General features: G+C 36.2%; 1 protein-coding gene across 1 annotated transcript; it reads right to left on the reverse strand.

Annotated features, from left to right (window-relative positions):
* Positions 1–1,097: 1,097 nt before the first annotated feature.
* slc25a48 (solute carrier family 25 member 48) lies at positions 1,098–11,946 on the reverse strand. The gene is made up of 7 exons (XM_006631908.3): positions 11,761–11,946; positions 10,153–10,196; positions 7,048–7,119; positions 5,533–5,785; positions 4,558–4,824; positions 2,833–2,966; positions 1,098–2,373 (listed from the first exon to the last, which is right to left on the reverse strand). The coding sequence occupies exons 1-7, from the start codon at positions 11,804–11,806 to the stop codon at positions 2,269–2,271; spliced, it is 921 nt and encodes a 306-aa protein (XP_006631971.1). The 5' UTR covers positions 11,807–11,946; the 3' UTR covers positions 1,098–2,268.
* Between the last annotated feature and the right edge of the window lie 2,949 nt (positions 11,947–14,895).

Below are 14,895 nucleotides of genomic sequence, written 5' to 3' on the forward strand. Positions count from 1 at the left end.
TGAGAGCTTAAAAAAAATTGCATTTTAAAAATTGCTTAGCTAATGAATTCGTAAGGTGGATTCAGTTTGAAGAAGAGTAAACAAATACATTTCAAGACTCAAAGACAGGTCCAACACTGGCAGACTAAAATAAATAAATCTTTTTTAGGCCAGAGAAGATTATGAGGGGGCCTGATTAAAGTATTTAAAATCTTCAAAGATAGTCAACCCAATAGACTTTTATAAAATCCTTAGAGAAACACAAACCAAAGGACAAAAGTGGAAACTACAAAGAAGAGCATTTCAAACTGAGAAAAGAAAGCTTTTTTTACAAAGTGTTAAGACAGTCTGGACCAAGGCAGCAAGCCATATTGTCAAAGCTAATATCATAGTTTTTTTTTCTGTAATAGATTCTTGGATCAATTAGCTGCTCATATCATAATAAGCTATACGGGCCGAATATCATTTTTTGTTCATAAAAAATATGATCAAAATGATAATTTTAATGACATTTCAAAATTCTTGTTTCTGCTTGTGACATTTAATTGTCACTATGGAAATGTGAAGGTAATCACAACTGTTAATGCTTTTGACATTTCAGTATCCTTCTAACAGCTTTGAAGTCTCCTACCAATAATATATTTACTGTATTTGAGGTCTCACACATCAACACTGCATCTCTCACTCTGGCCGATGTATTTTTCTTGGCTTGCAGCTGAATTGAAACAGCTTATGCCTGCCCCCTGCAGGCCATGATGATCAATTGATTTATAAACCAATACAATTCTCTTCTAATGCTATTATTAACTAAATTGACACAATAATATAATAATATATAATAATAATATAAGATTGTAACCTGCATAGTCTTATATTTAAACTATAAAAATAAACAAATAAACAAATTTGGTTATATTAAGTATTAGCTCTAGTATTACACTAAGTATTAAAAATAATTAAATGTAAAGTTTTGGTATATGTCAGCAGATAGTAGGATATAAATATAAGCTATTACTATAGTCTGTGAAGTTAAATGTTGTACAGTATGAACATACCTTTTCTGAAATATTATGGCTAAAATAGCTGTACTAAAATGAAACTGATTTTTGGCAACTAGACATATTTCCAGTTCTTTATTTTGCTCCAAATACATTACAATACATGATTACCAAGCTTAAGACTTATATGAAATGTTTTCTATAAAGCATAATGTAGAAAAAAATGATTTTCAATATAATCTAAAACCTAATGTTTCAGCTATAGTACCCAATGATCCTGAATTGAAAGAAGATGTTAGAAAATGAGTGAATGGATAACTATAATATGCAGTGACAATTTATTTGTATGGTATCCATACATACACAATTATATAAGAATATTTGTAAATGTTAGGACAGTTTTGCCTATTATTTTGATCAATGGCTGTACTGGTTGGCTGAATTTGTATTAATTGTTTGTATTCCCATAAATGTTGATAGTTAAATGATTTACAAAATGTGCAGTTTCCAGCTATTTGAATGACATATGCTCCCCCTGCTGGTAAAAAAATAAATTTCAGTAATCTACATTTTCAGTAACAAAATGCATATCAGCTTGTTGAACTCATGCCATGACAACATCTGAACAAGAAATGAGGAGAACAATTTTTATGGTCCAGTCACACACCAGATGTATTTTATTATTCATAAATTAATTCATTCATATTAGCTCTAGATTTAAATGATTAAATATGTTTTTCTAAACAAAATGGTGCATTTCATATTCTTAAATTATTTTTTGTTAAAAGAACATTCTTATAGTTAATACTGTTATTTCTTACAACTAAATTTCAGTATATGATTTTGATATATTTTCAATCATTGTTAAAGCATTTTGTTACAACCCATGGTAGTTAAGTGATTAAGTGATTTTTGTTCAGAGAAGTTGTTTTCTGCTTATATACTGTAACTGCAGTTTTAACAGAACATAAAGTGCACATCAATAAAGAAATGGTTTCATGCTATATTTACATATTACATAAGGAGAAGAAAAAAGCTCAATGTGTTTCAGCTTTTTTCTCTCATTGAATTCTTTGTCTCAAGCAACTAAATTCTTAATATAAGAAAATACTGCACACTTAAAGACAATCACTTTTGGGCAGCGTTTTCATATTAATCAGACTCCTGTTGATGCTTCTTCTACAAATTTGCCAAACCTGAACATGAAGAGGATCAATTCTTCCAGGCAGGTCCTCAACGTCAGTCAGTAATGAAGCTGAAATGATTGTGGACCACAGAACAATGAAGCCAGCTACAAGCCTCTGAAGAATTTCAGAGCAAGCTCATAGCTAAGGAACATGGTGGCACTCATTGGGAATCCCCGAATAGCATTTACTGTAGTGCCTCGAAAGAATACCTAAGAAACAAGAAAATTCATCATCAGGAGCTTTTCAATTATACCAGTGACACAATTTACCCCAAGAAAATGATATACTGATTCCCATAATTGACCATAAACTGAGTGCAGGGTACAGTATGTGTTTCTTTTATATTTATGCATACAAAACTGTATGAAGAGGTGGAACAACAATACTTTGGAAAGTCATGGGATTTTGTTTTAGCTGTAAGAAAATAAAACATAAAAGTGTTTATTTGGAGACAAATTAATGCAATGCACAGATGCTGTAAGACTTTTCTTTATTCCTTTTGTCTTATTAGAAATACTGTCTCTCCAGAACAAGTCGGATTCAATCTGTGTAACATGCACTCAGTTTTTCTAACTTTAATCACACAGTTGAGATCTACAGGATAGGCTCTATTCTGCATCAAGTGGCTTGGCTATGGACAATTCTTTCTCTCTATATAGTATGCTTACTTGTAACCCATCTGTCTTGTAACTCTGCAAGATACAGTGGGAAATCCCTTTGTATTGCCTTTGGTGAAGAGCATCAGCTTGGAGTCGGCTCTTCACTACATCTGCTGGTGTTGCAGTGACCCAGGAGATCGAACCTACAGAAAACAGTTCTGGTTGTAAATCGGTATACATGTTGCAATTGAACTTTACTTTAATTTGATTGACTTTTCACAAATCTAGCAGTTCTGCACTTACAGTACATTGAAATAATAAAACACTGGGGTTAACACCCTTAATCTTTTCAGGAAACACCCTGGGATTTTTAATGATCACAAAGAGTCAGGACTTTGGTTTTATGTCTCAACCAAAGGACAACGCCTTTTTAACAGTATAGTGTGCCCTTCACTATACTGGGGCATTAAGATCCACACAGACTGCAGTGTAGCACTCCTTCCTGGTCCCAGCCTCAGCTTTCCCAGGAGGTCTCCCATCCAGGTACTGGCCAGGCTCACACCTGCTTAGTTTTCATGGGTTACCAGTTGTACAGTAAGTTGCAGGGTGAAAGTCTGCAGGTATTAGCAAATCAAGAAGTATCAGCCATTATTTTAGAGAACTAAAAAGTTTTTGTCCCCAGGATCTTAAAAAAAGGTAAAATGAGAGCAAGTATATCATTGTTTGCAGTTGACAAATTGCTGGTGATCGTTGGTGGTGATTGACAAATTGTCAATAATGAATTGATAAAGAATCAATGGTGATGAAGTGTTTTAGACCTCTAGTTTACATAACTCATCTTACAGTGAAAGATTACATAATTGTATGTATGTCTAAATGATACAGTATATTACTGGTCATTTCAACATCCATGATCCATTTTAAGTCTGTCCATGACAAGTAGAAAGAAATTCTTACTGAAGATACAAGCAGGTATAAAGATTCCCAGCAGAAGCTGGGAATAAGATGACCAACCCTTTGTCGAGACTGAGAAGTATCATGCAAATGTATTATATTCTTATATACTAATGACTATAGATCCTTTATTTTATGTTATTCATTAAAATATCTAATTATTTAAAAATTAATAGGATTTTCTCTCCTGTCCTCTCTTCTTTTATAGGATGTTGTTCATCTTTGTTACCTTATTAACTATTTCAGAACATGACTGGCTTGCACTACTTTGCATAACTCCACTGACATACTGTATGTTGAATACCAATATAATTCAAATGCTGAAATTTAAAAGTTTGAAAGTTTAATTGTAATGTAGCTGTTTTAAGATCTGAGCACATTTGTGTTACATGCTTATTATGCTAGCTTTTCAAATCAAAGTGCATACATCCTTTAAAAAGAGGCAGGTACTTCAAAGAGGTGAGCAAAATGCAATTAAAGAACAACCTGTACTTAATTTACACTTCTAGTGTGAAAATATTAAATCAATGTAGAAACAATTACAATGACATTTACAGTTAAAACCTACTCATATAGCCCATAGTATTTGGGAGATCTAATCCAACAGATATTCTTACAATATGCAAAGACTTCAGTTTCTGGTAAAGGGAGAACCATGTACTGTACTTTACCTGATTCTGCAGTATGGTGTGCATTGTTTCTTCAATGAATTAGATTTTTTCACATTCAGAAATTAGGTTTCCTAATACAAAAAGGTATGAAGAGGCAAAAGGGTAAAACATTCATGCACCCCAGTATTCCCTATTCTGCAACAATTGTGATGTTCCTACAGTTTCTTACCAGCTATTCCACCTGCAAGCCAAATGCAACAAGGGTGAGGCGAAGCATGTCCCTCTGGTGTCATCCAGCCACAGAGCAGGGCGTAAGGAATGAAGTAGAGAGTATACCCTGGAACATCTCTGAGCACCATGGCCCAAGCTCCACGATACAGCCCAGGGACCCCTTCATTTTGGAGAATGTTGCTGATGCAGTGAAGAGGCCCCCTGTACACTACTCTCTCTTGGACCCCAACTGTGCGCCAGCACTCACCCGCAAGATTCAAAGCCTCTTTAAAGGGAAACACATTTTTCATTCAAACAGTGCCATCTTTTCTAAATACCACAACCCTGCATTTTGTAATACACCTGCTTCAGACTTTGAGAAAAGATATTGGTATCTTTTTGTCATTTTCCAAGTGCTTTCCAAGTGCTTTAAATTCCTCACATTTTACACTGCTGCAACATTAACTATAGGAAACATGGTCTGGCACATTACATTTTTGTGATAAATAATTACGTACGCAGAAATTAGCAAGGAAAACAAAAATCAGATATAACAGCTATAGGTGGGTGTTGTCTAGACAGGCTCCACTTAAGTCTCATAGATTTTAAATATACCGCAGTTCACTATTGAGTTTAAAGTTAAGCTTTTCCATTGCAGCACTAAATCCATATGCAGCTTTTTAAGATCCATCTTAAGATTCTGGAAAAACAGATTTCATGGCACACGGCAGGGTTTCAATTTTGCTTCATGGTAATTGAATGAGAATGTCATTGACAGCATGGGTAGCAGCCAACATGAGCACTGTTTTTCTGTTGTGGAAATTCTTCCCAGCACACTTCACTTTCTTTAAGAAAACATTAGAGGATTTTTGAGCACTGAATTTGTGTTTTAGTTTTCAGCATTTCTTTGAAGAGCATCAGGATCCCTGGTTTGACAGGTGCCTCTCGAGTTTGAATTATTGTTATTTAAAACGAGCTAAAATGCTTAGTCTACCTGTAACAACAGGCTGGGTCTGCATCTGCAGCCGTATTTTCACCAGATCCACAGGGGCACCAATCCCTACAGAAATGAAGCCAGTCATCGTGCTGGAGAGTACCAGGTCCAACATATCGGAAGGATGCCTCCTGTCGCCATGGCGAAACTGGCTAATAAGCCGTTGAGTGTTGCTGAAGGTGCCAAATACCACCGAGTTGTAGAGAGTTATGCTGGCCAAAGGAAAAGACAGGCCTTTGAAGAACCCAGAAACCTGGCAAGAACAAAAAGTAGGGAAAGTACGTTATGGGTTAGCAAAAAACACTACTAGCAGGAAGCCTCAGAAATGGCAAGAGAAGGTGAAATTCTTTTTTCTCATTTTCTAAAGCCATTTAAGGTCCAGTTATTTTCCATCACTCTCAGGTACTGGTGATAACTACAAATGTGTGCTTTATACAGCTGGAATTTTAACAGCATGTTCTGAATACCAACCCACGCTGGAAATAACCACAGTACACAGCTTAGAGACAAGCACAGCTTGAGTGATTTATGTCACAGAACAAAATAAAGCACTCATTTATTCCAGCTTCTGAAAAAAGAAATCACTTAACAGATGAAGCATAATTTATATGCGCAGTCAAATATTTTAAAAAAGCCTGAGCTAGTGAGACACTATACAGTAATTATTTCAAATACTGTATATAGAGAAACATCTTTGTGGAACTATTTTTTAAAAATATTTCAGTCTCCCTCTTATAAGAGTGTTTTTGAGAGGACCTTGCAATATTAAAGATGAGCTGTTGTTCTTTTTTTGCATTATCTAGCTATGCCAATTTTAAACAGACATCACTGTTATTATCACTGAAAACATCAAATATAAGTGAATTAGCTGTAAGCAAGAAATAAAATAAGAAAATACAGGTGGCTTCTTTATCGAACATACATTCTAGTTCCCTTGCCAATACCTAATACATTTATTTCAGTAGTAGGCTAACATTCATGGACCTAAATTTATCTAAGCCCACTGCCTTCTTTTAATTTTTTAACTTGTCTTCTTTGCCAAATCCTGAATATGAAGTGTTCACTAATTTATGATCTACATACTGTATTTGACACGATGATGGAGGACTGTTGCCTTAATGGCAAGTCTGGTAGAATTGTATCATATCATTTATATTCAAACAAATATATGCTTTTAATATGTAGCAATTATTTAATTGTGCTACATAGTTATAATGTTATTGTGGTTTGTGTCTGTAGAGCACCCCGCAAGTGGTTTTAAAAGAATGGTCTAACTCAGAGGTTTAGCTTCTCTTCAGAAGAAACCTTAAAAAGATAAAGGACTATAATACAAAACTATATCAGATGGCAACATTTTTGTGTTTTGAAATTACATTTATCATCTTTCTTTTGTGACAGAGTTGTAAACACAATAATTCTTCCTGTCTTTTAAACCTTAACATCACAGAAAAGACATTAAAAAGCAATCAGGCTCTGAAATGATACACAAAATAAAAAAAAAGGTCAGACACTTACATTTTCTTTCTGGTAGACTTTAAGAATGCAGTGTAAAGTGTTTTTGTACCCATTTCCAGCTTGTAAACGTGTCTGCAAGACAGAATGATAAACTCAGGGAAATATACAGTATAGAAGAAGAGAAAATAACCACACCGTAGCATCAGAACAATCAGAACAGTCCAATGTCTGCGAAACTGGAATTACACAAACTCAGACTATTCTATTAATCCTGAATTTGTCATGGTGTTCAATATGTATTGAATATTGCAGTTTGGTATTTATAATGTTTATACAGTATGTTTCCTTCCATGCAGAATACAATCGTTATCTAAATGTGGAAATGCAAAGTCATGTATGCTAATAAAGTTAATTCAGACACTGTCACATCACCTGCCCCATCACTCTTCTTCTTAGAGACTAGGTGAACAAAGCAGCTTGTTGCCATTTGTTCACCACTGTTGTCCTGACTACAATTAGATTCGGGACATATTGTAATCAGTTCAATTCACAGAGTTGCCTAAGCACACAACCATTCACACCTTAATTTAGGAAACTAAGATCTCTGAGCTTCATGTTTTAAGGCAGAAAAACAGTCCTGAGTCTTGATTCAGTGACCATGTCTTCAAACTCTAGACTAGATGCAAACTAAGTCCCCTGGTAATGTTGGACTGTGCCAGGTAGAGTCACAGACTATGTATGCCTTTCTGGATTCACAGTCTATGAAGCCTGGGGAGTCCTGCTCCAGAACAAGGGAATGTGCAGCTTTTATTTTGGAAGACTCATATCCTTCCTGAATCAACATGTGCACACACTGCACCCCTTTCTCATGCTGACGATTAACTGAGAGTTTTTCTTACTTGGTTCACATGTGTGCTCCTTTTTTGAGAAGAACTGCTCTTAGCTGTGGTTCCAGCATCTCATCTCTCCACACTCTCCTTCACAGAGGTCTCCCTGTGCCTCAGAGTGCCCCCTTGAAAGGACCACTGGAGTGCTGTCTTTTGCTACCACTCAGGATGATATTTGCACCTTATCGTGAAATAATGGTGCCCCATCACATCCCTCCATGCCCCCTCTAAGGACACAAGTATTTTAAATCCAGCTGTTCCACCTGTTCCACCAGCTTTGGGAATCAGTGCACAGACCTTGGATGGGGGCCCCAGTCAGCCCACCATCCATTTTGGTTCTATCTCTGGGACAGGGAGAGCACTTCTGAATCATTGCCCTGGCACCCTGTTGGCCTCTGTACAGTATGTCAAAAAGCTGCTGTGCTCTTGAATCACTTCTCCTCCTCCAGCTTCCCCTGTGACACACCCTCCTGAATCAGACAGGAGGCAGTCTGTGGAATCTCTTTACTCAGTTTCACGCAGTTCTGTATAAGGACCTGAACGGCACTGCTTAACCATCTTAAACCTCACACACAGTGGGGTATATATGCTCCTGAGTGCCTGCACATTCTCTACTTGACTGTAGTACACCTGTCTTTGCAGTCTGGTGTGTTGTGGAGTGTGGAGACTGCATAAACCTCCATATACAGTACCTAACTACTGTACTTTGTCATCCAATTAAGACAGGTGGAAGGAGAAACAATAGGCTTGAATTATCTAGTGTCTCTTTCTCTGTTGTCTATGTAATGATTGCCTTTCACCTGAAAGGGAAAGTTTGGCTATCATATTGACCATGGCTCTTTGAAAACGAAGGCACAAGCAAACAGCAACAAGATCCTTTTTTTTAACTAAAATTATTACTACAGTATTACTACAATCATTGATCAGGAGATTGAGAATTTATAGCTACTTCTATTAATCTACTGTACATCAGTGACATCACAGAATATTCAGGGGCTTATGTTTCACACCTGAAAGACACTAAAAATATCGTAAAATGCTAAGTGCATTCAACCTGAATATTACATGAAGCAGGTCACTCTATGACACTTTGCAGCCAAATGATCTGCAATTGTTTTGTTTTTCTCACACCATGACTTTAGGTGTGTAAACAGTCAAGAAAAAACAGTCTGTAGTCATTTAGAGTCAGAGAAACATATAAAATGAATCACATCAGTGTCCTTGATGTTCAAAAGAAGCACTAAGTGCTGTTTAGCAGGAAGAGATGCTATGTCCAAGTAGATTTAACCAACAGATTTTACAATTTCTAACCCAAATTAGGAGTTTAATTCTAAAGACGAATAAGTCCCTGGGATGGCAAAAAGAGTTTGACCGCAAGAGTTCAAGTTCAAGTTTATTGTCATTATACTCATATACTGGTATATGGTATAATGAAATGCTATTTAGCTAGCTCTCAGATGATAAGTAGTACTAAAAAACAACAATACAATTGTATGATAAAAGAAAGACAGAGACATCAGGCAGTGTGCAAAAACAACAACAGAGAGGTGAGGTGAGAGTGAGAGAGGCTGGAAGTTTAATAGTTTGATAGTGCGGGGATAAAAACTGTCTCTGAGTCTGGTAGTCCGACACGAATGCTCCGGTACCGTTTTCCAGACGGTAGAAGGTCATATAGTCTGTCTATTTGAGCTGCCTTTTCAAACCCATGTAAGTCTCCAGAATCCAAAGTAAAACGTGAATTAAACACAAGTAAATGCGGTAATTGCACTTCGGCATTTGGGATTCTATTTCAGACTACTTTCCTCTTCTTTACAACTTGGTAAAACCCTGCCCTACAATTCCAACAAATTGGGTGGACAAGGCTTCAGTCCACAGAGAATCAGAGTCTGCTCATGGATGCCCCATTCTAATGTTTAATTCCAGAGGAGAAACATCAACCAAGAATTCATGCACAGAAAAATATTTACATAGTGTTTAATTGCAATATTTGGCTCAGCGCACCTGGCTGCGGGCCAGCCGCCTTGCTGGAGGACATAGAGACTGAGAGCCCCATGCAGAGTACAGAATTAAGGGTTCTCAACCGGTCAATCAAGGGGTAGCTTACTTCAAAAGGATTACTTACGGTATTTATAGTTGTTGTTTTTATTATTTTGGAAATAATCACAGTACATCTTATTTTGATTCAGTACAAAACTCATTAATTAAAATTAATTGATTCAGAAGATTCGCTGTAAATGTATTTGCAAATAGAAACTTTAAATAACCCAAAAAGTATTACCTTTACAGTGTCAAGTGGATGCCCCACAATAACACTGGAAGCTCCTAGAATTATAAAGAAAAAAATCAGAATCAGAAAGATACTTAGTTCAATTTCCCATGTAGACAAAAACATTGCATAACAATCATGTCTAAATACCAAAGACATACTGTATTAAACCATGAGCACCTTAACCCTATGTGCTGAAGGTCTGCAAGTGACAGGTTACTGTCAAAGAGCAGCGAAACTACAGTATCTTAGTATTCACCGATAATGTGTACGAGATCACGTGTGTGTGTTTCATATTAATACTAGGTGATTTCCTAGCAGAGTGAAGTAAAATATTTTCTGATGATCCGTGATTATGTTCAGGACAAACACATGCAGGTACTGTATATATAATACAAAATAGTTCAAGTACTGTAGGTGGCTGTGTCAGCATGCGTACTGTACGCTACAAAGGAACAAGTAAAGGTTTATTCAATGCTGAAAAGCGAAGAAAAACAAAGTTTTAAGCTGTGGAGCCTTGACACCTGAAGAAACGTTGTGTTTCTTTTCTTCTCTTTTCAGCATGGAATGCTGTAGGCTTCCAGAATCAGGATTGGGAATCCTAGGTTTAGAGATTTTCCCAAACATCAACATCTTAATGGTACAAATACAATCACCTGTAAGCAGGGAAAATAATCAATTGAGCTTGTGCTAAATATACGTTTCTGAGGCCTTTGACTCTTCTCAAATGATCCGGATTCTCCTAACACCCATCTTCTTATTTAGCGATGAAGAAATATGTAATTAAGACAAAAAAAATCTATACAGGAATTTTGTTTTACACGTTTTCTCAGAAACGCGGTCTCAAAATTACGTACCACTGTTCTGCATTTCAACATATATTTTGTATGTACGCCTACATGTTGAAGTTTCGGGGAAAGAGATTTCATTAATAGAAGATTCGGGAAAGCTGAGAAAGTAGGTTAATTCATGCCTCTGATGGCGTCAACCTTTTTAGTATGCAGCGCATACCGTTCGACTGAGTGCATTTTCAAAACTGTCCTGCACCCCGAAAGTTCCAAATGCAAATATATTTGACATAATAATATAAAGAAGCATTGCCAAGGTCAGTTTTCCAGACAAGTAGCACACTGCTGTGCAGTAAATATTCACTATAAATACAATATACAGCATATAGCCAGCATTGTAAACAACATACATCATGTTTACGCAATATATATATGCCAAAATATCTAGTACTGTATATAATAAAGAAATCTACAAGATCAATAACAATATAATTAGGAACAAATTAACACTAACAATAATAGGAATTTATATATTCTAGATGTTGTTACAAGAAAATTAAGGTTCCCCGTTTATTGTGGAATACAATCTTAATTTTTGTATTCTTTCGAGTTGTATTTAGTGTATGTTTATTTCCAATTCATATACAGTATATAATCATATACAGTTTATACAGTATAAACTGGATATCTGCTTAAATTTAGATCTAGACCCTTTCCTTGTTAATGATGCTGTGTAAATATTTACAAAATAAAGTAATTCAACGCCGTAAAGGTTTGTTTAATCGAAACTTGTTGCAAAGTTTCCAAACAAGTCCGACAAAAGCGCACTCACCGCCTATCCACCCAGCTACAAAGTCATCTATATGAAAGCAATTCATTTCTCGCTGAAGGTCCAGCTTTAAAAAAAAAACAAAACAGCACTTTTAAGGGATGTCACCCAGCTATGACATACTGTATGTCAGGAGAGTTTGAGACCTAACAGGGCTCCGCCTTCTCCATCTGTACAGGCGAAATGATAACTAACTGTACATGGCATGTGAGAACTATGTTTTTTCTAGATGAACTTTAGTTGGCCAAGGGGAGTGTTTCTGACTGCTGGGGGCGTTACCGTTCAGCACAAAGCCACTGGTCACCACTGAGCTGAGGATAAGCGGGTGTTGTCCGGACACAGCGAACGGGCTACTGGTTTCAAAGGCGTGATTTTTTCAAAGTTGGTTGTTTTTTAGTAATATGCCCCGCGCCCCCACCCCTTTTTCTTTAAATTGCATAACCGGTTATTTATATAATTTAGCTGTATCGACATTAACCTTTTTTTTTTTGCTCATGAAATACAATGTGTCATTAGTTTCAGCACAAGCTGCTGGGCTCTTTTTGAGGAATGCCTGGTGCAGTCAGCAACTGTTGGAATTTATCTCTCAGTTGTTTGTTATAAAGTTGACGGAGGAAAAATAAACTTTTTCGTCGTTTCCGTACTACACAGTGCTTGTCGTATGTTCGTGTGCTAAAAAAAACTTTCAGGTGAATTAATGTTTTCTAGCATCAGTTCACAGGAGCAGTTGAATGCATACAGTACTACCTTTAAACCATGCAGAAAAAAAAAGTTTCGCGTGGCAACGTATTTAATTCATATTTTAGCTGATGGAGAGGGACGTCTATAATTTATGTATGAACCTTTCTACAACTTACCTCCTGGCTATTTTCGCCAACGCTGTCAAATCAAATATTTAAGTGGGCACCTTCGTGCCCCTGGGCAGTATAGGCTTATTTGGTGAACCAATGAATTAAGTGAAGGTCTGTAATTTGTTATGTCCGCTCAATTATAACTCAATACTTACTTGATGTATATAAATTTGATATATATATGTGAGTGTATATACAGTACATAATATTTTCTCCGTGTGTACGCCTGGGGGGTATGAGGCCTTCTTCTAACAACTTTGCATCTCTAGTTGGTATTTAAAAACCGTGATGTTGAAAAAACAGGAAGAAAAAAACCTGCAAATTTCCACAGAATAGTGTGTCTGAATGCTTTTGTTTTTTCGTGGATGTTGTACCTTGAGGTTAGCTTTACTTTGAAAAGTACCGTCTTTTTAATCTTTATAGCCTGAAAAAAGTACATCTGCTGTAGGTGAGGCTGTTGAAAACCTTAGAGAAAAGCATTGTATTGTGACGGCAAAGAATTGTTAATTCCTTCATGTATTTAAATAGCAAAAGATGCAGACTCTTTTTCATCCAAATGATCTATATTTTATGTGTCTGAATTTGATTACCTCTTAAATTACGGAAAATACTTAATTTTACCTACCGTATAACGTCACTGCAAATAATTATGACCAACAGTTTATATGTTTAAATTTATGTTTAGGTTTAGTTCTGTATTTTTTACAAGACGTTGTTTTACAGTAAAAACGAATAAACTGCAAACTGTTTATCTTGTGGTAACAGTCGCTAAAGGTTTGTTCTTCCTCTATTTCTGTTATTCACTCACCTGGCAAATAAGAGAATATCAATCGCCAACTAACTTAAAAAATCACCGTCTGCAACTTCACAAGAATTAACCCTTTGAAATGTTTAAGGGCAATATGATCAATTATAATTTCATTATGATATAATAAGTTAACAATATCTCTTAATTTTCAAATAATAAACCTATCAAACGGATCTGTTTCTAGGCACGTACCGTACCCATTCCACAGACATTTGTTTTCCATTTGCAGTAGCAATTGTATCTCTGAAAATATTCCAACTGAAATATTTAACACAAGTTGCGTGCTTTGATCTTCTATTATACACGGTGCACATTCTCAATGTATCTTTTTTACCTAGAAAGAATGTGAGACGGAAGTGTACCAAGGTCTCTGAAGCTACTGTTAATACTGAATGCATGACAGCATTCAGGAAAAGTTGCAAGTTGTATTGTGCCACAATGTGTTGTTTTTTTTTGTTGTAACACAGGACTCCCTCTCTTCATGGACAGTCAAGCATACAACTTCATCCATGAAGTGGGAGCAATTGCTTTATTTAAAAAACGTTATCAAAAATCTGGATGAATGAACACATTGAATTTGTGCGGGACATCTGGTTTCTACTGACCTCGGGGTGTACGCTCAGACATAAACCTACTGTAAAAGTGTTAAGTGAGTGGAGGATTTTACTCTGTCAGCAACATCTGAAACTGCCTTGGCAGTGCCATCTTGGCTATTTCTGGGGGTTGTCTCAGGTTACTTTGGGGGTTCATTAATGGTGTCTGTTTTCATTTGCTTTAGAGATGTGTGCATTGGAATTCCACTTTCTGTTTGCTTGAAGAGTTCGTAGTTACTTCCTTTTCCACAAGTTTGACAAATAATTATTTGCAGCTTATTTCTTTATGTTGTCACTGGTCTTCTTGTAGGAAAGTTGTTTCCTTTTTCTCCCTCAAATGAATGCAAGGGCAGTATAGCGATAGAAGCTGCTTTATGTTCTTCCATTTACTGTGCCTTGCAAAACTATTCAGGTTCATGCTTTGAAATGACAAAATAATGCATACACATAATTTCAAAATCTGAATGCTTAAACTGAAGCTTTTCTTTTTAAGTAAGTCTCTGTCAACTTTGCATGCCGGCTTGGTGCATTTTGTTTCCATTCTTCTTGGCAGATACAGTAGATTCATGTTTTGAAGTCCCCCAGATTCTCAATCTCACATCAGAACTTTCACATCAAGGTCATTTGCTTTCTTATTTTTAAGTCACTCAGGCACAGGCAGCCAGAAAATACTTTTGATTTTGTATGGGGTAGAGAATATTTTGAACAACACTGAACCATTTGATATTTGTCTCCAGAATGATCTGTTCTGAGATAGCCTGTATCATCTCTAAATAAATAAATAAATTTGTGAGCACATCTCCCTGTGTTTGCGTGGTGCTCCAGTTTCCTCCCACAGTCCAAAGTCACATTGTGGATTCTAGAAAAACTGACAAAATGTGAGAGT

Source organism: Lepisosteus oculatus, chromosome 11, assembly GCF_040954835.1.
Source record: "Lepisosteus oculatus isolate fLepOcu1 chromosome 11, fLepOcu1.hap2, whole genome shotgun sequence".
NCBI lineage: Eukaryota > Metazoa > Chordata > Actinopteri > Semionotiformes > Lepisosteidae > Lepisosteus > Lepisosteus oculatus.